Source organism: Alexandromys fortis, unplaced genomic scaffold, assembly GCF_014885135.2.
Source record: "Alexandromys fortis isolate MF-2015 unplaced genomic scaffold, M_Fortis_MF-2015_v1.1 scaffold_50, whole genome shotgun sequence".
Lineage (NCBI taxonomy): Eukaryota > Metazoa > Chordata > Mammalia > Rodentia > Cricetidae > Alexandromys > Alexandromys fortis.
In genome coordinates, this window is record NW_026067932.1 from 8,407,794 (window position 1) to 8,430,569 (window position 22,776).

The following is a 22,776-nucleotide window of genomic DNA, read 5'->3' on the forward strand; positions in this document are numbered from 1 at the left end:
GGTATCTCCCTATTGAGGCCCAAACATGCCAGAGACCAAGAGCCTATTCATCTCAAGCAAGTTCAACTCAGACCTTCAGATGCCATGAACCTCAGGGAGCAACAGAACAGATCTTCATTGTATTTCCCAGATGAAGAAGAGGCTGGAGGGACTGCGCCCTGGGAGGCGAGGTGACAAACAACCATGTAGAAAGCAGAGAACCAAATATCAGCTCTTGACTTTAAACGTGTCACTCTTTCCGGGTCACTATGACGGTCCCTTGACCCACTGTGAATGACAAGTTGGCATTTAGTTACAATTGTGTCTTCTTATTCCCTCCTGCAACTTAAGGACCATACATGGCATGTGGAAGAAGGGTGGTGTTCGTCTGTTCCTTCTAACGTTCATAATCATCTGTCTGAACCAAACAACACATGGTCATGCCCTATAGTCAGCAAAGGTTGCGAATGAGGGGACCTGAGAAACCTTAAGAATTGCGTGTCTCCTGTTAAGAGATTCAGGTATAAGTTCACTGACCACATGAGCCCTGCGCGTCAGCACCTCTCCTAAAATTGTATCATGTGACCACACAGTCACATTAGCACTGAACATCTTCACTTTTTCAAATGAGACATGGGAACCTTCAAAACAAGCTGGCCCAACAGCTACAGACGAGGGATCAAACAGGAAGAGGAAGGACACAAAACCATTCTCCACCCGGCTTTTCCCTCTCGTCCTCTAACACTGCAATCATGAAGCGTGCTCTCTGGCTACCCTAGCTACTGCAAAGACTAAATGAGACAAGCAGAGTAAGCAAGAAGTTTAAGAGACAGATTTAGAATACAAATGAAGAATTCTCTTTTAGTTTATGATGCTATGGTCTTCCTTAGTTTAAACTCTGTGCCTCACCAGCTAGCTCAGCCTCATCGGGTCATTTGTTCTGATTTTTCCTTGCCAGTGAATTATTGACAGAATTTTGGGAACAAGCAGAGTATTAATATAGCATTAAGCTATTCTGCATAGGGTCCCCACATTTCCCCTCTCCTCCTGAACGAGCTTATCCCTCCAGATGGGGCCAGTCTGTCTCAACTGGAGCAGTCTGAAGAAACAGAAGATGTCTCCCTGCCTTCCAGGACACACAGCAACATCAGTACATCCAGTGAGCATTTAGATGAAGACAAAATAGTGATGTAACTGTGTATTTTACCTAGTCTGAAGAGTTGATTCCCTGCAGATGTAGGAGCCTGGGCACGTAGAGCCATGGTTGTGAAAACCATGCACAGGACAAAGGAAAATACGTGGAGGGAAATTTCCAATTGAAAGGGAACAAGACGAGAATTGGAATGGAACAGAGACAGGGAAAGCAGAGATGCAGATGGTGAGACTAAAGAACCTCCAACCATCTGGACCACTCGGCCTTAAGCAGCTTTCTTCTAAAGAGTCTTATCACTTTGGGAACCAGTACTCCTTTGAACACCCTTCTTCTCTTACAAACAAGTAGGCGTGCACATATGTGCACCAATTGCCAGGTCCTGGGAGGGGAAGGTCAGAGCCTTTCAAGGAATCCTCTCACTGACCATAGAAAACCGAAATGAATCTAAAACATCTGTCTTACTCAGCATGGCCTTCAGAGCAGCAATATTGACGAAGAAAAGAGAAATCTACAGGAGACTGGGCTACGTGGGGGGGAAACTTATGTAATAATGATTTTATCAATAATCTTAGGTCTAGGCTAGGCAGATAAATAAGAGATAGTACGTGAGACGACAGATAGACAGATAGACAGATAGACAGATAGACAGATAGACAGATAGACAGATAGACAGATAGACAGATAGACAGATAGACAGATAGATAGATAGATAGATAGATAGATAGATAGATAGATAGATAGATAGATGTACTTGTGTATATATGCAGACATGATAAAACACGTGAATGAATAGAAGATAGATAGATACATAGATAGATACATAGCTGCATAGATAGATATCAGCTAGTCTTTCTGTTTTGCACAGAATAATTGTTGTGGAAACCTGAGTTCCCTGTCTCAACACAATATCCTGTTAAACAACCCCAAGTTGGAGAAAATCTTTTAAGAAACATGTACAAAGGGGCAAGTCTCTCAAGTCTCTAACTTCTGACTACCCAAGACACTGTGTCCATATCTGCCTGCTTCCCCTGGCTGCAATCTGTCTCCATGTAGGCATTTTCTACCCCCTCACTAAACGCAATGTCATGCAGAACACTCAAAGGAAAAGGGAAACGGATTAGTAGGTGGATCGATGGCCGATATTAATGCTCTTTCATGTTGAGTTGAAGAAGGATTTGAGGTCATCTGGAGAGACGGCGGCAGGAGAATAGACTAAGCATTCAAAAGACTCTCTGGATTAAAATCCTATTAAGCCCCCATCAGCTTCTCCAGGAGGCATTTGAGGAGGTTGGGGCTTCTTTAACCTGTCACCATAATTAACCTTCCCTCAAGCTGTTTCGGGTGGGGAACGTTGGCAATTAAGAAACTGAGGAACTTTCATTCTCTGTCGCCCACGCTGCTGTCTGAATGGTTTAGCGACTAGAGGGGAAAGTGGTTTAGCGTAATTGCTTTGAGGGGTTCAGGTCCCTCACTTGAACCTGCTGTCAGCCTTGCCCCTGAGATCTGAGCCCCTCATTAAAAAGGGCATTTTGTCTGGAGAAAGAATCAAAGGTCCGGACCTACCCCTGCGCCTCCTTCCTCTCATCTTTCCCCCGTGACGCTGATAGGAGGGAACAGCTATGCAGAGCAATGCTCCTCTCAAAAGCCAGCTTCCAAACTCACACTCCTCCCTACAGATCTGCCCCCGGAGCTGACAGCCAGCCTCTCCCTGCTGGGGTCACCTCCACATCTGCCACGCAGCTCCAGCAGCTGCTGAATCACAGGTGAAAATGGTTATTCGCAGAAGTGACAGTCACACAACACGTTTCAAAGAGTGAGCACGGGCTGTTTCTTCTTTGCTCCCGGAAGATTGCCACACACAAACACACACCCACACACACTTCCAAGACCAGCACCCCGCATCCTGAGCAATGAGGTGAGCAGCCTCCTGAGGAATTAGTTTTGTGCTCCTTCTAGTGTCTAAGGCTCAGCAGTAGTTGCAGCATATGCCTCTGGAGGAAAAGGTTAGCTTTTCTACTTCCTCACTGGTGGGTCCCGAGAGTCACGTGATAAAGGCATCTGTCTCCTGCAGCCACAGCCCCTCTTCTATGTCTACCTGGGTGTCTTGTCCCCTCAGTCAGACTGAGCTACTCAGGAACAAGCAGTTGACTTATTTTCCTCCAGCACCTACCACAGTGTCTGACATAGATGAGTTGGTCATTAATATTCTCTTGCCTATGACCATGCAGAATGTGCTCTCTGCCTTAAGGCAAGTCACAACCTCCATTTTCATGATACAAAGCTTAGGAGTCTGTGGGGCTGCATGACCTCTGAGGTCATATTCCAGCTCCTGAAATCTATGAGGAGAGGATTTGTACAAGCTAGATTGCTGCAGCTCGTGTGGCTTTTCCACTTTTTTATAGCAATGATAATAATGACAAGAATATAGGGCATTTATGAATCCCCTAAACAACCTCTGCTCTATTTCCGGTGCCTGGGGGTATAATTTCATTAGCCGCAGAATGTCAGGGATTCTTATTTCTTCCATTGGATGCAGCTGGAGGTTGTCAGCATTAGTAATTTGCTCAAAGTCACACCAAGTGTGCAATGTATTTGTCCAAGAATCTGGGCTCTAAACTGTCTCTCTCTATCCCCTCCAAGAAGCTCCTTCTGGAGCTTCCAGCTCAGGCTGCAGCCTTCCAGCTGGCCCACATACATCTTCCTAGTTCTCCAAGTGGCGCCTGCCTGCCTGCCTGCCTGCCTGCCTGCAAATTTCTTTGATTTCCGACTCCAGAGTCCAGCTGCCTCAGCCTCCACCTGCTCCAAGCAGAGGCAGAGCTTGCCCCAGGACCCAGCAGGTCCTTTGTCCTGAGGGTCTGAAGTTCCTGTTGGGAGCAGGTGGCCTGAAAGGCGGGAGAGGACAGGCGTCAGCCTGGGATGCAAAAGGAAGGAGGTGAAGACATCTGAAGAGGAAGAATTACAAGGGTCCCTCCTGAGACCTGAGCCCATCTGACCACTCTGGGCAAGGGCAAGTCAGAGATGGGGCTTCCTGTCAGAGTTATACCTCTGAGAGGAGAGCGTGGGGAAGACACCCTTAGTAGAGTCTTGGGGAGCTGCCTTTCAGGACCTGAAAACCAGTTCCAGTTTTGGCATGCTGTAAAAATTTGGAGGAAGCTCTTTGGTTATGGCAGATGATTGTAGCCCAGGAATTTAAAAAAAAAAATACACAAGAAGTTGCATGCACAATGCACTGGATTTGATCCCTGGTTCTGTATAACCTGGATATGGTGGAGCACACTTGTAATCCAAACACTTGGCAAGTGGACGCTGGAGGATCAGAAGTTCAAGAGCAAGCTCACTTAGTGAGTTTTGAACCACTCTGGGCTACACGGTATCTTGTCTTTCAACATAACATTCAATGAGAACAAGAAACAGTTACATTGAAGAAGGGGGAGGGACTAATGATTGTGTCGATGCTATGTGAGGCTTTGGTCTAGTTCCTGGGCTTACTTCCTCTCCCTTATATGCACCTTTAAGTTGTCACCGGTCTTTTATGAAAAGTACTGTGTGGTGGAGGTCCCAGCAGGCTTCAGACTCTCACCTGTGTTCTTCTCCTTGTCTCGGGACAGCTCGTGGACAGTGGCGCCGATGTCCTGCCGCAGGCTCTTGATGATGCTGCCCAGAGAAGGCACGCTGCGCTTATCCAGGTACGTGAAGAACTCGTACTCATCTTTGTGTACCCGGGAGGGTCGGGATTCGATGTGAGTCAGGTTGATGTCATTTTCCTGCAGAGACAAAGACAGGCGGGAGGGGCCGGCCTTCATTACTGCTACAGGACAAGACGCAGAGCCAGAGTTTAACACAAGACAGCAAACCAGAGTTGAAGAGCAGTTTGTTTGTTTGTTTTTTGTTTTGTTTTTGCTTTTTTCGCATGAATATAAGGAAGCCCTTATAGTTCTAGAAGCTTTTAACCTTCTGCAAAGCCAAGCACCAACCGACAAGGTAGGAACAGTAAGTCACACACCTCCGAACTAAACTACATGGGGACCTAATAAAGAGCCTAGAATTGCCTACAAAGGATTTGGGTTGGGATCAAAGGCCTAAGATAGTAGCAGTAGTGATACTTACATGGGAAAGTCTCCCATTTGCCCAATGAAATTCCACAGAATCTTGATAGATAATATTGACCCAACATTGTTTTGCTTGAATATGGTCCCTAGGACTTAGGCACTGTGTCTGTAAGCTCTACCTTAGAGCAGATATAGAGAAACACTAGACAACTGACTTTCATGCTTCTGCATCCCTCAGCTGCCCCATCTTCACACAGGTGGTTTAGTGATTCCTGTTCCATGAGCTTTTGGGGGTTCTTTGACAAGTGAACACACACACGTACTCTGATGGGTGCAACCCAATGCTCACACCTATTATTAATATCATCATATGTTCATCTAAGTCATTTGGTAATTACACATAGACATATAATTAATATTACACATGAAAGTATACTTAATGCTTTTATTACACACACACACACACACACACACACATATATAAACACTCACTAGGTGCTAATCACTCTCTAGATGAACCAAACAGACCTAAATGCTTTTCTTTTTAAATCTTAAATTCAAGTGGAGGGAATGAAAGCAACAGCTATAAAAGACAACTAACCTATGTGTTCTTTTCTAATGGCAGGGGATAAAATATGTAAGGCAGAGCAGATGAAGCAGATCAACTGTCCTGGGGCTAGGGTTAGGGTACATTGTAGAATTTAAGAGGATCTCTGGATGAGGCCTTCTTAAGAAAACAAATCAGATGCACATCCCAAAGGAGCTGATATATATGAAGACCTCATGGGGGGAGTAATTGGCCTAGAAGAAGTGAAAAATGAAGTCTAATAAGTCAGGATAACCACAAAGAGAAGGACAGCTATGCAAATTATCTTAAAGAATGTACCCTTGATTCTGAAAGAAATGAGGGCCTTCATGAGGTTTTGAGTATTATCTTAGCATGATCAACCTGACATCCATCTTGAAACTGAACCTCATAGACCCGACAGAACCACCGAGTCCTGCTAAGAAGTCATTGGTGATATTCCAGTGGGATGTGATGGTGGCCACAGCCATAGTGAGGATGAAAGGGATAGGAGGAGTCACAGGCTGTGTGCTTCATGAAATAACTTTGACAATCAAAATTATAAGGATCATGAGAGGAGTTTGTGGATAGAAAAACTGAAGAAGAATCATCACTAGATCCCATTCCATCCTCAGATTTGCTAGTGTGACTAAATGAGAAGTCAGAATTCCTAAGAAAGAACACACACACACACACACACACACACACACACACTCCTCCCCCAGAGTTTTTCCTTTGAATAAAATATTATAGCATAGCTAGAGAGATGAACTAGATACTTCTTATTTGACATTAGCCACCTATACCATATCTGCCCCCATCACACCATGTCTTAAATATTTACTTATTTGCATGGTGTGTGCGTGTAGTGTGAGCACACTTGAGCACAGTTGCCATATAATGTCTAATAATGAGTTCCAAGACAGCTAATGCTGTCTAGTGATATACCATCTCAATAAAAAAGCAAGAGGAGGAGAAGGGGGAGGAGGAGCGGGGAAGAGGGAGCAGAAGAAAAAGAGGAGAAAGGGGCAAGGAAGAAGGAAGGGAGAGGAAGAGGGAACAGAAGAAGAGGTTGAGAGGGGAGAGGAAGGAGACTCGGAGAAGGAGGAGGGGAGGGGAAGAGGGAGCAGAAGAAAAAGAGGAGGAAGAGGAGGAAATAGAGGAGGGAGAAGGGGAAGGAGAGAAAGGGGAAGGCAGTAGCAGTACCTTGCTTTGGGAATAACCACGGAACAATTTAGATACCATGACTTCATTTTTTTGATGATACTAGAAATCTAACTTGGGGGGAAAACTTCTCTAAGTCTTTCACCAAAATTTGTAAGCTAACTAAACACCATCAGCAGGGGAATGATGCAATGGACTGTAGGACCAAAGGAAATCCTATAAAGCAAGCAGCACAGCTTTCAGAATGCAAAATATCCACAACAAGTCCATTGTAGCTGCCTGGTAACAAAATGTCCACAAGTCCATTGTAGCTGCCTGGTAACAAAATATCCACAACGATTTCATTGTAGCTGCCTGGTAACAAAGCATCTGTAAGTTCTGCAGCCCCAGGGGTTGGCTGTCTCACTCACTTCAGGGTCTCCATCATCTATACAGGACCTAACAACAGGATCTGCTCCAAAGATAGTAACTGGTTCATAAAGCAAGGGGCATGAGGTCGCCAAACAATGGCTGTTGGGAGGAGTGCATCTCTGGCTAGGGGTGGGGCAAAGGAAATGTGCATGGCAAATATAGACCGTTTCCTTTCGATTGCTTCTAAAAGACCAATCGTATCCATGAAGGTGGAGTATAAATTCAGAACTGAAGCTTTTCACCTCTGCTGGTTAAACAGTCTACTTGATACTACCAGAGAACGTCTGAGATGACCTTATATCTCAAAGCTTTGTCGATCTGTTTCTTTGTCTCTCCTTTCCCTGGGAAGTCATGGGCACACAAAGAAAAAGTTCTTTTGCAGCTTCCCCCAAGGAGACCGCTTCTGATTGTACGATTCACCCCTAAACGTCTTTTAAAAAAGGCTGTTTTCCTAAGAAACATGATATGTGGGCTGGTAGGGGCTAAAAGCAGAGTGTTATGGAAAATGTTTAAATAAATGCATAAGAAATTGAGATTTAAAGCAATCTCCCAAGGACAGCGGGTGTCTGTAGGTCAGTAAAGGAAGGTTTGAGCGTGTTCCTAATGGTTTGAACACAAATTACCAGACATCTACTTAATTTCTAGCCATCACTCCACAAACACAGTAATCTATGTCTCTTTAAATACAGGTTCCATTGAGAGGCATTCTGATGTAGCTACCAGCTGAAGTCCATAAGGTCAGTGATGGCCAAAGTGGCTCCTGAATGGGGTGGTGACTTTGAGCTAACTGCCATGGAATGAGGAACTTGAATGAAAAGTACAACACCCTGACGAGTCGAGGGGAGTCTATACACCCCCTATAGACCTGTCTTTCTCCAAGGAGCGAGCATGCTTTCATGTTTCTGACTAGGAGTTGAGCTAAGAAAGCTTCCAGATGGCATTGCAGATTAAATTGCCGGGCTATTTAATCAGAAAGCTGTAGGAGATGTGTGATTATCCCTTTATGAAATGCTTTTCCCTCTCAGGTCAAGATTGAGAACATGGACTTTTACACTCTGTTTCTAGTAAGGAAGATAAGTGTATCTACAGAGCAACTTTTGTTCTGATGTAGTCCTTTGAGGGGGTCTATTTTAGCAGATGCAATACTTGAAACTAAAGCCTCCCAGTGCCCTCCATATTAGAGAAGTCACCTGTAAACAATTTGGAATACTCTCCCTGTATTTCTAACACTGCCACCTTGTCTCTGGCACTAAGAAGATTTCTAGGAGTCTCCTTCCATGGACAGCCTCAGATAGGTGAATAGGTGAATATTCCTATCCCAAGCCTTCTCTCTCTGCCCCAAATAAGCCTCATTCTTGTACTAGTTTTCCTATAACCAAGAACTTAGAATCCTTTAGGCTCTGTGACTCCATTGGTATAGTACACAGAAATAATTACAGCAAACATTTACTGAGTTCTTTATCTACGTTAGTTACTCTTCTAATTAGTTTTCACAGAATAATGGGTTTGATTTTTGTGGGAACCCTATAATAGGTTTGTTATTACTATCACCTTGAGACCGAGGGAAAGAAGCCAAGAGGTTAAACAGCTTGCTTACAGCCATCTCTCTTTCAGGCAGAGCAGCTGGGTTTTGGTTCTAAACAGGAAACTCTTAACTTTAATCTGGTTCTTTACCGCGGTGCCACACATTCAGACTGCTGTTTTGGTAGTTTCTCCAAATTGAAACCTTCCATCTAGGAGGAAGGAGGAGGCTCCTGAGTCTGAGAAAGGGAAAACTCAGAAGGTTCTCCTAGGAGCTCCTCGGGTTTACAGCAGCCGTCCACAGTTGCCCTGGGAGGAGCTCCGAACAGCTGAGCTGCAACAAAAGTAGGTGTCCCAGACCTGTGGACTGTCTTGCATGTTGTGCAGAGAGCTCTGGGGTTGCAGCTCGCAGGCGTGGTCACCCATATGGGGTTGCATGAGAGAACTCTAGTGAAGCAACTGCTTTTTCTTTTTTTGAGCATCTGCTCAAGAGTTTTGCATAACGCTTTGCCACTTTGCCCAGACTCCATATAGTGACCCCATTAAAAATTCACTGGTCCGCGAGCTTGGACTTTGTTGCAGTCATAACTTGTTGTGGGGAGCGAGCGGTGGGCTGCGTTCCGCCCGGCTCCCAGCTGCCTGACTAGCTTATGCCCCGAAATAATTACACAGAAACTGTATTCTTTTAAACACTGCTTGGCCCATTAGCTCTAGCCTCTTACTGGTTAGTTCTCACATTTTGACCTAACCCATTTCTAATATTCTGTGTAGCACCACGAGCTGGCTTACCAGGAAAGATCTTAACCTGCGTCTGTCTGGAGTGGGAGAATCATGGCGACCGACTGACTCGGCTTCTTTCTCCCAGCATTCTGTTCTGTCTACTCCGCCTACCTAATTTTCTGTCCTATTAAAGGGCCAAGGCAGTCTCTTTATTTAACCAATGAAATTAACACAAAACAGAAGACTTCCACATCAATAACTTTGGTCTCTTGTGGGCCGAGTAGAGGCATGTTGTATATGTGTGCTCCATCTCCCCAGGAAAAGGCTTGCACCCAATACATTAAAGGTGAAAACCTAAGACAGCATAAGTTTAATAAAATATTAAAAGCTAGAAGATACTATGAGTTCCCTAAAGAAGGTGCCAAGGTCAAATGTGTTTAAGAAATACACAAAGTGTGACAATGGTCTTCCCACTGCAAGCTGACCAGTCCTTAACATGCTTGTGTGCCCTGTGGCTCTCCAAAACCCAGGTCTAAGACGAATTGTCGGAGTTCTTTTCTAATGACATAGAATTTGCTAGAATGCTTTTAAAAGAAAATACTGCCTTAAAGTACTTCAGTTTCTTCCATTTGCTCTGTCATTTACCGCTTTTGATTTCACTTTTTATGTCCAGAACCTTTGTCAGAACACAAAGGTGTAGTAACAGATACAGACATGCAAAAGCACCATGACCTCAGCACCCTCCCCTTTGTCTGCCAAGCTCATTTCGTTTGTCAGAAGTGTGGGTGTCCCAGAGTGATCGTGGACATGGAAGCCTGAGACCCGGGGTTCAAATTCACCTCCACTCCTCCTCCCTGTGTGATCTCCTTGCAGATCCTCCGTTTCCTCATCCATACAATAAAAGGATGGCTTCCACCTGAGTAGAGAACCTGTGTGTCTGGCATCTATGTGTGGTGCCATGGGAACAAGAATTTGTTTTCTCCCTTCACTCACGACTTCGAGTGACTACCATCTGACTGTGAACTTTACCAAAGTGTTAATCGGCTTTAAAAGGTGGACTGGGATGGAGAATTCCTATGACAATTGTTGAAGGTCCTGGGAGGAAAGAAATCAATGCACACTAACAACAACCTCCAACCAACCGAGCAGCACGTCCAGCTCTGTATCCTCCTCAGCAGGATGGGTAAAATAAAGCCCTCGAGGAATTGAGAGTTGGGTAATGCATGAATCCAGTCAGAGTATACACACACACACACACACACACACACACACACACACACACACACACACACGGGGTGCTCTCCAACCAGCTCAGCTAATTTATTACTTGTAGTTTATTAGACTGTAAACAGCCTCTTCATTTATTATTATTTAATCCATTAATGCTGACTTGGTCCCAAGGGGCAACTGTTCAAGAAAAACATGTGACTCCCTAGTAGGTTCCCTAATAGGCCAGTACAAAGGCTAAGTAGGTGCACTGGAGTATTCTGCAGAAACCTTCTGAGACAGCATTCTGTTCTCTCCACTCCCTCTGCTTGCACTTGGGCATTCGTCTCCCCTCAACTACCACCACCACTTGAGAAAGTTGGGTTCTCTGTTGTAAATACACTTCCATTTCTAGAGTAATTCTAGATGTCCAACATGGATTCACAGGATGAAGGTGGCACAGTCTTAGAGCCCTTGTTTGGCAAGCGCAGCACTCTGGATTGCATACCTAGCACCAGAGAACTATTATTGAGATTTCATGAATTTGTATCTAGTATCATGTGGTCACGATGATGGCTGATCTTCATTGTCAGGTTGATTGATCTGTAATAACCTAGGAGGCAAACATCTGGATGTGTTTGTGAAGGTATGTCAGCAAATCATAGGTTCTGGGGGAGACCCTACCACTATTCAGCTAAATTGACATAATAGTAAACCATCTCCCAATGACTTATCATTATTATATCCACAGGTGATGGCATCTCTGAACTCTCCTCAGAGAAGTTTCTGTTTTTAGTAGGTGGTGATTAACAGAGACCCCCCGTTGGTCAGGGTACAGAGAATAAGAGACTAGAATTCTCAGCCCTAAATGAGGCATGTGTATTAAACCCTTCTCCGGCTTCCAAGGCTCTGTAATCACTGCAGAAGGAGTGGGAAGATTGCCAGAGCCGAGGACAATGGAGGAGTGTTCTCCAGACACAGCAATGTGCTGTGCATGTGACCTCACCAAGACCTGCCCAAGCTCAAGCCAGACAAAATCACAGCATAGAAAGGCGAGGTCGACCAGAAGTCTCAGCCTTAGCTCAGGAGCTATTGGTACATGATTGCTGGGGAAAGAGGGAGAGTCGGTTTCTTTCTAAGGGTGTAGACCTGGCAGGTCAACCAAGTTGGATAGCAAGGGTAGGAAAAGGGAAAAGATCTGGAAGAAATTGGAAGGGTGAATATGATAGAAATATTTTACACAAAATTCTCAAAGAACTAATGAAAAAGAAATTTTTTAAAATGATTTCTTAAAACAAAATACCAGGGCTATTGCCCAGTCGTGCCATTGCCCAAGACACCCAGGAACAAAGCACTTACCTCAAACAAACGCAGGACCTTGGCTAGGGCACCGACTTCTTCTTTCAGTGAGAAGAGCAGAGACACGGCCCCATTTTGATTGGAGTTGTCTTCAATGTAACTGGTCTCCTGCAGAATTAGATCACCGGGTTAAAACGTTTTCCACAGCTTAGTAATTATTCCCTCAAAACTGCCAAAGAAGAAGCCAGCATAAACAACTTCTCCTCCTCCTTAAGCTTCAGAACAAAATGAACTACATGTATTCTACACAGCAGCAGGCAGTGAGGTCAGAAAGAAATAAGTCGAGAACAATGAAATAATGAATGTCACTCCTGGGTAGACTTTAGAAGCTCGAAGCTCAAATTGCTCATCAATGCCCCTAGTCACTGGCAAAAATCAATATATTTTAATGATCACCCACCTAGTACCAGATCATATCCCACATCTTGGAGAGATAGAAATCTGAATTAAGGTAAACACACCCATCCTTTTAGTATCAAAATTCTGACTAGCAGACACATAGTAAAGATGCCAGAAGATTCTTGGAGGAAGAATCAAGTGCTGCCAAAAATTAAAAAATCACTTTGAGAAAACACTGAGAAACACAAGGTGAAAAGACATTAAAAATGGTCGTTCACAAACTGCAGGCCCAAAGGCTGCGTGTTATCCTCTCTCATCCGCTCATCACCAGAACCATTTGGAGCAGATCACTTTACCTCATTCCCTCACCTATGAAATAATAGTAAAAACAAGCTCTGGCCAAATACTATCCGAATGCTGAAAAAAAGAAAATGTAAGTTTAAATAGAATATTGGCTTTGTACTGATAAAACTATGATCGTTAGGGGATGGGTACCTTCAGTGAGGAAACAAAAGAAACTGGAATAAGCGTGGGCATTTCAGAGTTTGCTGAGCATTTTTCCTAAGTTTTAAGATAATTCACAACACTCCAAGTGCACCCCCCAATATACATCGTGTCCCTAAAGTGGGAAGAACGATTACTCTCTCGTATGCAAGTTAATTAAGTTAATGGTGTGGGTATGCCATCCTCTCAGGGACCGAAGGCGGTGGCGGGAAGATGCTCGTCAGGGACTCAGAATAATAAACAACAAAGGGCTTCCCTGTTTTAAGTTCACTTCTCTCTTGACCACCAAGAAAAGTGGGGCACTGAAGACATATGACAGCCCATGCCACCCCAGAGTTGAAGACACCTGTGGGAGAGACCCAGATGCCCACCTCCACCACCTCTCTCCTGTGTGTGTCCAGCAACCAGAGTCCATGGTCATCTTCCCCAGAGATGATTCTTAAGAGTCAGGTCATTGTCTGTTCTTCCCTCTGCCATCCCAAGACTCCAACTCTGAGTGCTCCCCAATGATCCTGTCCTAACAGGGTTTTTCCCATGTCCTTCATTACCAAAATCATGGATAATACATTTTAAGCGCGGGCAATTTCAAAACCACTGATAATGAATATATACCATCATGGTTCTTAAATCATAACATAATCCTGCAACTGTCTACAAGTTCACATTTGTGACCTAACATGGTCCTACACTGCCGTTATTAGTGCCAGTACCCCCTGTCTGCTCCTGTATGGACATCCAATTACAGGAACCAAACCATGTCCTTTTATGCTCAATACATGTTGTCATTGGCAGCAGCTACCACTCTTTGCATGGTCCCTGGGACAGGCCATTTGGTCCTGACAAGGGCAGTAATGGAGGTGCTGCTGCTTTGAAAATAAAGACACCAAGTAAGGTCAAATGGCTTCTCCTAGGCAATCCAGATAATGCATACAAATTCTGTGCTAGAACCCAGGTTCAGGGGTCTCAAAACCACCATTACTCTGCTTTCCAGTGACAGGCTCAACTGTCAGCTTAACTGTCACAATGGCTCCTTCTTTTCAAAGCAGGAAGGACTTTACATGAAAAGAAGCACAGAGAAGTTTGTGAGATGGAGTGGGCCTTCATGGATCTGAATTCCAAGTTCACCCAGCCAATCCTGGGCCCATGAGCAAATCTCTTTCATAGTAATTTGGTTGGTTTGGGAACTATGCCTTCTTTGATGATTACAGACATGTTGATTGGCTTATAAGCAAAACCACCTTCAAAACTGTCTAGGAAGAAACCATGAACGGAAAAGACCCGGGAATCAAGGAGTGAGAAACTTGGGTCATCGAGCAATGCACTCTGCAATAAACACAGACTGTTCTCGTTAGCCATGCAGTGAACGCAAACGCCTTCTGTTACCACTGGGAAGAATTCCACTTCACCTTCACAAGCAATGCGCTCTGTCAAGGATGCCCTAGGGCCAGTGCTGGTGATCTGGGGCTGACACATTTGCATGCGTGGTTACAACCCCTTGCACACATCCACACCGAAGAACTTTTGAAAACAAGATATGAAGGTCCTGAGGAACGTGTATCTGTGCGTCAGGGGGTAGAGATATACTATGTCTCCATATTTCAGCATTTTCTCACGGGAGGAAAGGTTTCTGTGAAGACAGAACACTGGCTGTCCTGTTCCTGCTGGTGGCTCTGCGCTCCTCACTCTGCTATTCTGCTCTTGTCTCTGTATGAAACTATATTATGCTTTCATCCTGTTAATTCCTTTATCGTTTGTCATTTGTCTCCTGAACTAGTTTCACCAGAGGGAAACACTGCTGTAACTGGCACACAGTGGGTGCTTCTTGACCTGTTGGCGAATGAAGGCGCTAAACCACTCAGTCCCGGAGGCTGATTGCACATGCCATCTGGATGAAGTCTTGACACATTTTATGCCCTCAATGAACAGAGTCTCCTTCCTGCAATCTCCCTCTTATTAGGATTATGTCAACTATGCGCTGTTTATCTGGGTAGGAAGCTTTAAGAAGATGCAAATGGTACTCAGTGCTGGCAAGACGGTTCAGCCGATAAAGGTGCTTGCTGTCAAGCCTGACAACTTCCATAGCAAGGACTCACACACTGAGAGGAGAGAACTGCCTCTCCAAAATGTCATCTGACCTCTACACACGTTGCTGCATACACTGCATCTCCCCACACACAAGTAAATTAATGCAATAAAAAGTTTTAAGAACACATAAATGTGCCGCATGGTGGAGCTAGAAGACACCGTAAGTTCCAGCAGCCCATCTCAATTTTATAGACACCAAACAACCTCCTCACGCCCACCAAATGGCTCCATTATGCATAGCTTTGTAGACGCTAGTCTCCAAAGAGGACAACCCTGGTGTCTTGACTGTGTTTGTGGAAGATTTCCTACAAGCAAGTGACACCAGGCACGACATCTGCCTTGCCGTCTGTCCTTCCTGCACTTCAAGACCCAGGCTGCTGAACAAACAGCTTTGGCCAAATTCACACTGACAGTTTCAAATGCTCTAGAAACTGTAATAAAGTATGCATAGGCATTGTTTAATTTTCACCTTGACCCTAGAATCTGAGGGGTTTTATTCCTATTTTCGAAGGAAGATGCACTGCCTCTTATGCTGAGGTTGAACCAGGACATGTTTGGATCCTCTTCTAGGGTCCCTGTTATGGGTAGAGACAGACTGTGGATTCACAATCACCTAAGGGTCTTATAAATATAGCTGTGAGACGCTCCCCCTAGATTCCCACCCCCACATCACTGGCTTAAGCTCCCCAGATGGCCAAGTGGCTGTACCAGGAACACAGGAGCCTAGAACAGAGCAGAGCCAGGATCTATGGACCGGCCTGCCTGTCCTTCATACCAACCATCTTCAGCACTAAGTCTCTGACCCCAGGCATCCCTCAGCTCTCAGTCCTGACAGAAGATGAGCCCACAAAGTGTCCCCCCTGGTCCAGGGCATGGTGACAGCTACAGAATGGTTCTGACTTTGACATCCACTCTCTCCTAGGGTCCTGAGGAGAGACAGTTCCCAAGGATTGCACGCAGCAGCTACCTGTGAGTCCATTTCCTCCAAGGTCTGAATCTCAGTGTTCAGACCATGATTCCTGGCCTGGGTCAAGTATATAAATCACGGTAAAGACTATTTTCTGCAAGAGCTCCTGGAGAGGACAGCCAGCACCAGAGGGGACAGGCTCCTTCCACCTCCAGCAGGATTCCGAAGGCATACTCAGACTCAGGGCTAACTCCTATTCATTTTCCTCTCGGCTTATTTTCTCCTTCGTCACATCTGAGTGAGTCCCCAAATTCGCTTCATGCTACATGATCCCCTGAAAGTTAAAGAAGGGGGGCTTCTTACTTTCTTCTCATTTCCATTTCCAGAAGATAAAGCAGATAATGCAGGAAACCTATCCCTGGGAGGTCTCTTGTAGACCAGCCTGGACTACATAGAGCTAGTTTCAGGACAAACAGGCTCCAAAGCTACAGAGAAACCCTGTCTCGAAAAAAAAAACAAAAAACAAACAAACAAACAAAAACCGAGTTATCTAAAGACACACAGATGTGGGAGCTGCTCTGGCAGTCAGATCCCCAATCTCTCTGCATCCTTAAAGGACAGATGTCCCTCCACTCATTAAAGATGGTCTTGTCAGTTGACTCCCTGGGGCATTTTCATCATCTTTACATAAATTCCTATTGCTTAGTGACCTCAGGAAATACAAGTGTTCCCCAGACTGTTTTCACATCTGCGAATCAAGTCTCTCCCAGCTCCGGAGGCTCACCAGGCTCACCTGTCCAAAGTCTGAGAACTTTCTGCTCAGGACTGGGCGATCCAGGATCACAGCCGACATGCTGGCTCCCAATAATCGGGGTCTCTAGCTCTCCGCAGCAGGGTCTGAAAGGTTTGCTCTCGGGACACGAGGCTAATGGTTTTAACTTGGCTCTCAGAAGGACGGGAGAGGGGTGGCTTCAAAGGGTGTCCCCTACTGCAGTCTGTAAGGTCGCTCTGTCAGTGGGCGTTGCCCTGACGTAGCAGTGTGTGGACCCTAGTCCAGAGCCCACGTGCAGGGTCACAGGTCCTGGGCTGCCCCCAGGGGAGGGGTATTGGAGGGTGTGGCAGCCACCGCAGGACTCATTTGGCAGACTGTCCTGGACAAGAGTAGACGGCAGAGAGCCTTGACCACCTGTATCCCAGAGCTCAGACAGGTGTGGCATTGTTGAAATTTAGGGGTGCCTGGAGTAAGGATTCTCTGCACTGGAGGGAACCAGGGACAATCTGCTGATAATGCTTAAGGATAATCCTTCCCTGGCTGCAGAGAAATAGAGCCAGGCTCCTAATTTAAATGTTCTCCACCCTCAACTCCCTTTCATTAGCCACCAAACAGGTCAATCTCCTTGGCATTCTTTCCTTTAGAAAACCACAGTGGATGACATTTGTAGCTAAAGAGTAAAGGCGGGAGTGCTGGGGCTGGAATCCAGCCAGTTTTAGCTGCTTACACGAGGGCTGGGGACTCTGCACAGAGGACAGACAGCTGCCTTAGGGCTGCCTTGCTAAGAGATTTCAAGTGCATCGATCATAAGAATTAGACGATGCATCAAACGTTCAATTAGTACAGTTCTTGCCACATAATCGAACACGGGAGAAGTGGAAGATAATGTTTAAAAGTCCGTCTTAAAAGTGTGTTCCTGGTGGTGTCCTAAGTGCTGAGACTACAGAGGGGCACGTGACCTTCCTGCCGGCACTGCACCCCTCTAGCGGTCAGGTGATCTCCCTGCCAGCAGCGCACCCCTCTAGCGGTCAGGCAAAATAAAACTACTTTAGGCAGGGCCAAGCCACAGGAGAGAGGAAAATACTTGATCTAGGTAGGAGTGAACGGATGGGTACCGGGGCGTGGTCTTCAAGTGGACATAAAGATGTCATGAACGGAGGTAAGATAATCATTGCTAGCAGGAAAAACAAAACGTAAACGCACGGGAGGGTCAGTTTTAGAAAGATGTGAGAAGCCGGGGGCATCAAGGACTCAAAGCCTGCTTAATATTTACCCAAGCAAAGTTAATGGACTGAGAGAAAACGGGCCAATAATAGAAGGTGCTAGAAGTCCACCCCATCCCCTCCCACAATTCTTTGACCTAATAGCCAGGAATCTGCAAAGAAAGAAAAACAACATTTCAAATTTGAGATTCAAAATTCAAAACACGGGGGTTAATTCCTCATCGGACAGACGGCTGCCCCCTCACAGACGGCTGTCCCTCCGTAGACGGCTGCCCCCCCCCCGCAGATGGCTGCCCCCACAGACGGCTGCCTCCACCTGTACCTCACTTTGTCTTTAAAATGTGGGTCTAGGGCTGTTTAGGATTCTTTTAATCTCCATAGTGCAACAGGCTTTCTCCTGAATTCTGAGAATATTGATATTGTAAGATAATTTCTGTCTAAAAGTATACCTCATTAATAATAAATAATTATCAATTATTAATTTATTATTAACAGTAATAAATTAATAATTGATGGGTGCCTAATTAAAATCCCCTCTAATAAGTTGCAAGGTCACGTTCTTGACTTTCACCTTCTCTGTTTGACTCCAAAAGCCCTCTAGAGCAATGGTTTTCAACCTGTGGGTCACAACCCCTTCTGCAAACCTCTGTCTCCAAGAAAGATTTACACTCTGACTCATAGCAGTAGCAAAACTACAGTTCTGATGAAGAATGGATGAAGAAAGTATGGAATATATACATATTAGAGTACTACTCAGCAGTAAAAAACAAGGATTTCTTGAAGTTTGCAGGCAAATGGATGGAAATAGAAAACACTATCCTGAGTGAGGTAAGCCAGACCCAAAAAGAGGAACATGGGATGTACTCACTCATATTTGGTTTCTAGCCATAAATAAAGGACATTGAGCCTATAATTCGGATCCTAGAGAAGCTAAATAAGAAGGAGAACCCAAAGAAAAACATATAGGCATCCTCCTGAATATTAACCTTCATCAGGCGATGAAAGGAGACAGAGACAGAGACCCACACTGGAGCACCGGACTGAAATCTCAAGGTCCAAATCAGGAGCAGAAGGAGAGAGAGCACGAGCAAGGAACTCAGGACCGCGAGGGGGGCACCCACACACTGAGACAATGGGGATGTACTATCGGGAACTCACCAAGGCCAGCTGGCCTGGGTCTGAAAAAGCCTAGGTTAAAACAGGTCTCGCTGAACATAGCGGACAATGAGGACTACTGAGACCCCAAGAACAATGGCAATGGGTTTTTGATCCTACTGCACGTATTGGTTTTGTGGGAGCCTAGGCAGTTTGGATGCTCACCTTACTAGACCTGGATGGAGGTGGGTGGTCCCTGATTGCTCTTTGGGCTGACGAGGGAGGGGGACTTGATTGGGAGAGGGGGAGGGAAAGGGGAGGCGGTGGTGGGGAAGAGACAGAAATCTTTAATTAATTAATAAAGAAATAAATAAATTTAAAAAAACTACAGTTCTGAAGTAGCAATAAAATAATTTGATGGCTGGGGCCACCATAACACGAGGAACTAAAGAGTCGCACCATTAGGAAGTTTGAGAGCCCCTGCTCCAGAGGTTGCAGATGTGACACAGGGTGTGTCCCTCGTTTGGGACTGTCTTAGAGATGTCACTTTGTCCCTCATCATCACTGGGGTGCTACAGAGGGCAAGGCCATCAGAAGAACCTGCGATATAAAAGCCCAGCCGTGAATGAGGGCCGCAGTTGCCGCAGCCTTATCTGCATGCAGGGCTTCCTTTCTTCCTGGCATCCATCTTGTGGACAGTGCAGCTCCTCCGCACAGACAAAGCAATGGCTGCCCAGGAATTCTAAATCCACACCTGGGAATTCAAACGATGTTTTGTTCAAGCCCAAAGCCTTGGCTCTTATATCTTCTTTCTCTCCTTTTTTAAATAAACACGTGTTTTAGAAGAACACGGCGGCCTTCTCTTTTCTTTGCACATCAGTTAAAAATAGAATTTTAAATCCATTTCACATTTTTTTAAATTACCCCAAGTCTAGGTTGAAAAACAAAACAAAACAGTATACTTTACTGCCTGCTCTCTCAGAGAAAAGAATACTAACAGTTTCTTAATTTAAAAAAAAAAAAAAGACAGAAAAAGCTCTGTGAGCAAGGATGTGGCTTAATGTAGTTGCCTAGCATGCTGGAAGTCCTAGGTTTGATTCCCCAGCACTTCAGAAAATTGGGTGTGATGGTACACACCTGTAATCTCAGCACTAGAAAAGTATAGACAGGAAAACCAGAAATTCAAGGATATCCTTAGCTACAGAAGCAAGTTCAAGCCTAGCCTGAGCTAATGAAAACAAAAACACAAACCCAAAGAATTTGCATGGGCAAAACTTGTTTGCATTTATCTAGGGACCAGCACAAACTTGGCATCACAGGAGACTGCGGTGAAGGAAGTTTGTGGGTGATGGGGTGAAAGATGGGGCATAACTATCAAGAGCAGTGCTGGGTGCCAAGACTGTGCCGAAGAAAGCACAGATCTAGGCGTTTTCACAGTGTCCGCAGAGCCCTGGAGCGCTATAGCGAGGGTGCGGGAGTGCCCTCGGAGGAGGTGGGCACCCAGCTCTGTCCTTGGCAGTCTTCGAGCTGACTCCACGGGTTTAAAGGTTAAAGATTTCCCAACCATTGCTAGTTTATCGACTTCTTTCTGTTTAGCTTCATGAGCACAAGGCTGGGTTAATCATAAGTCCTGGCACTTCATCAAAACCTACGAGGCTTGAGAAAGCAAGATGAAAGAACATCCCGGGTTCCTTCTATGTTAGGTGCATACCTGTGCTCAGGGTGGGTTTGCCCTGACGTGTGCTGTCACTCGAGAGATTAGGACACATAGAAGTACTGTAGGGCTCGGAATCTACTCTGAAGACTTAGTCCTGCCCCAAGATGTGAACTTCGTTCTCTGATGATCTGCTCTGATATCAAAATCACCTGTGTGTAACCACCGTTGCTGCTGTTTGATGCAGGCTTCTGGTGCTGTGACCTTTGTTGACTTTGAAAAAATCCTTCAGGCCGGGCGGTTGTGGCACACGTTAATCCCAGCACTCAGGAGGCAGAGGCAGGCGGATCTCTGTGAGTTCGAGACCAGCCTGGTCTATAAGAGCTAGTTCCAGGACAGGCTCCAAAACCACAGAGAAACCCTGTCTTGAAAAACCAAAAAAAAAAAAAAAAATCCTTCAGAAGTTCATTTGTTTTCACCACAGAGTGTTGCATGACACAGCTGACTTTTAGAATCTACATACTTTTAAGTATGTGATCTGTACCATCTGGTCTGCTAATGTGGATAAACAGTAATAAGAAAATATGTAAGATTATAGCCACAGAGTTTCCAGTTGTTAAATGGTTTACATTCTAGGGTAACTTTTGTGGATGGTTTATTAATTTTAATGCACTATTGCAAATGGTTAGTTCATTTACTTCAATTTTTTACATTTATTTATGTATTTATTTGTGTCATGTGTAGCGCAGTGGACAGCTCGCAGGCTTTCATTTCTCATTTTCCCACTTGGGGCACAGACCTGGACTACCCCATCTGCATCCCACAATCTCAAGCCATCCGGCCTGAAAGAGCCTTTACCCACCGAGCCATCTCACTGGCCCATCATCAGTTCATGCCCCATGTAGGATTTTTCTGCCTATGTTATTGGGAAAAGTGGAACTTTCACCTCCTTGCTTGTATGTAGTCTCATTTTGAAGTAGCAATTGTAACAGTTTTATGTAGGGCCTTGCACACTTTTATATGTTGGGTAATCATCTTCAGGAGGAGAATTGTTTTGTCTTCTGATATACACGGGGCCTGAAATGAGGAGGTGTGTGTGGTGGGAAGGATGGTATCAGGGAAAAGTTCAAGGTTACATTTCAATTTAACTGTGACTCTTATTCCTATAGTCTTTCTCCTCATTTTATACTTTCCCCAGAAATTAATGCAGTCTCCTAAGTGTTCCATGAAAGGAACACATCACTGTTTGTAACACTATTTTCCTATCTAGATGTGGTCCCCTCCTTTTTCTCTATTTCACTATCTGTTGGTGTGTTGGGGGTAGAGTGCACACACACGTAGGTGTGTGTGTGTGTGTGTGTGTGTGCAGAGGATGACCTTGGGCTCTTCCTTCTCAGGTGACATCCACCTACATCCCTCCTCATCCTGATACTCTGATTAGGCCAGGTTGGTGGGCTAGCAACCCCTACATGTCCTCCTGTCTCTAGCTCCCCAGTACTGGGATTACAAACACATGCCATCTCTCGCCGTCTCTTTACTGGGGTTGTGAGGATCGAACTTTGGTCCTCCTGCTTGCACAACCGGCACTTTGCAGGCCTACAAGGTCTGCGTTTTATTTATTTATATCTTCTTTCATCTTGCCAGATGTTTGTCCACACTTCATAACGCCGGCCTCCTCTGGGTTGCCCCCCTTTCACGGACTGTTCTCTACCTGCCCTCACTACTTCCTCGCCTGAATTTGCTTTGTTAATCTTTTCCCAGTGTCTTCGGTTGAGCGCTAATTTGTTTTCGATCATCTGTGTTTTCCTAATAAATACATTTAAAATGAATCATTTCTAAGTGCTATTGCAGGTCAGGCCCATTAATGAATTTGGCATGTGTGTGGGTGTTATATTGCTGCTCAGTTTGAGGTTTTGCAAATAATCTTCTCAATCACTTAAGGGTTTTAAAGAGTATATTATTTAAATTCCAGGTACTTGGGATACTCTCAGCCTTCCTCTTTATCTCTTATTGGCTTCTACCAATTCATGGCAAAGTGCAAATCTTTTTCCCTGAACCTATTCTAACACA

General features: G+C 45.0%; 1 protein-coding gene and 1 long non-coding RNA gene across 2 annotated transcripts in view; one reads left to right on the forward strand and one right to left on the reverse strand.

Moving 5' to 3' along the window:
* Pah (phenylalanine hydroxylase) overlaps positions 1 to 16,963 on the reverse strand; it is a 49,849-nt gene extending 32,886 nt beyond the window's left edge. Inside the window, exons 1-3 of the mRNA XM_050145616.1 lie at positions 16,756 to 16,963; positions 12,128 to 12,235; positions 4,713 to 4,896 (exon numbers count right to left, since the gene is read on the reverse strand). Of these exons, the coding sequence (XP_050001573.1) occupies positions 4,713 to 4,896; positions 12,128 to 12,235; positions 16,756 to 16,815 (352 nt within the window). The 5' untranslated portion in view covers positions 16,816 to 16,963. The remainder of the gene's footprint in view (positions 1 to 4,712; positions 4,897 to 12,127; positions 12,236 to 16,755) is intronic.
* A 549-nt stretch (positions 16,964 to 17,512) lies between these two features.
* LOC126503818 (uncharacterized) lies at positions 17,513 to 19,811 on the forward strand. Its single transcript, XR_007592409.1, has 3 exons — positions 17,513 to 17,893; positions 18,551 to 18,785; positions 18,953 to 19,811. It is a non-coding gene; the product is annotated as an uncharacterized lncRNA (long non-coding RNA).
* Positions 19,812 to 22,776: the final 2,965 nt, after the last annotated feature.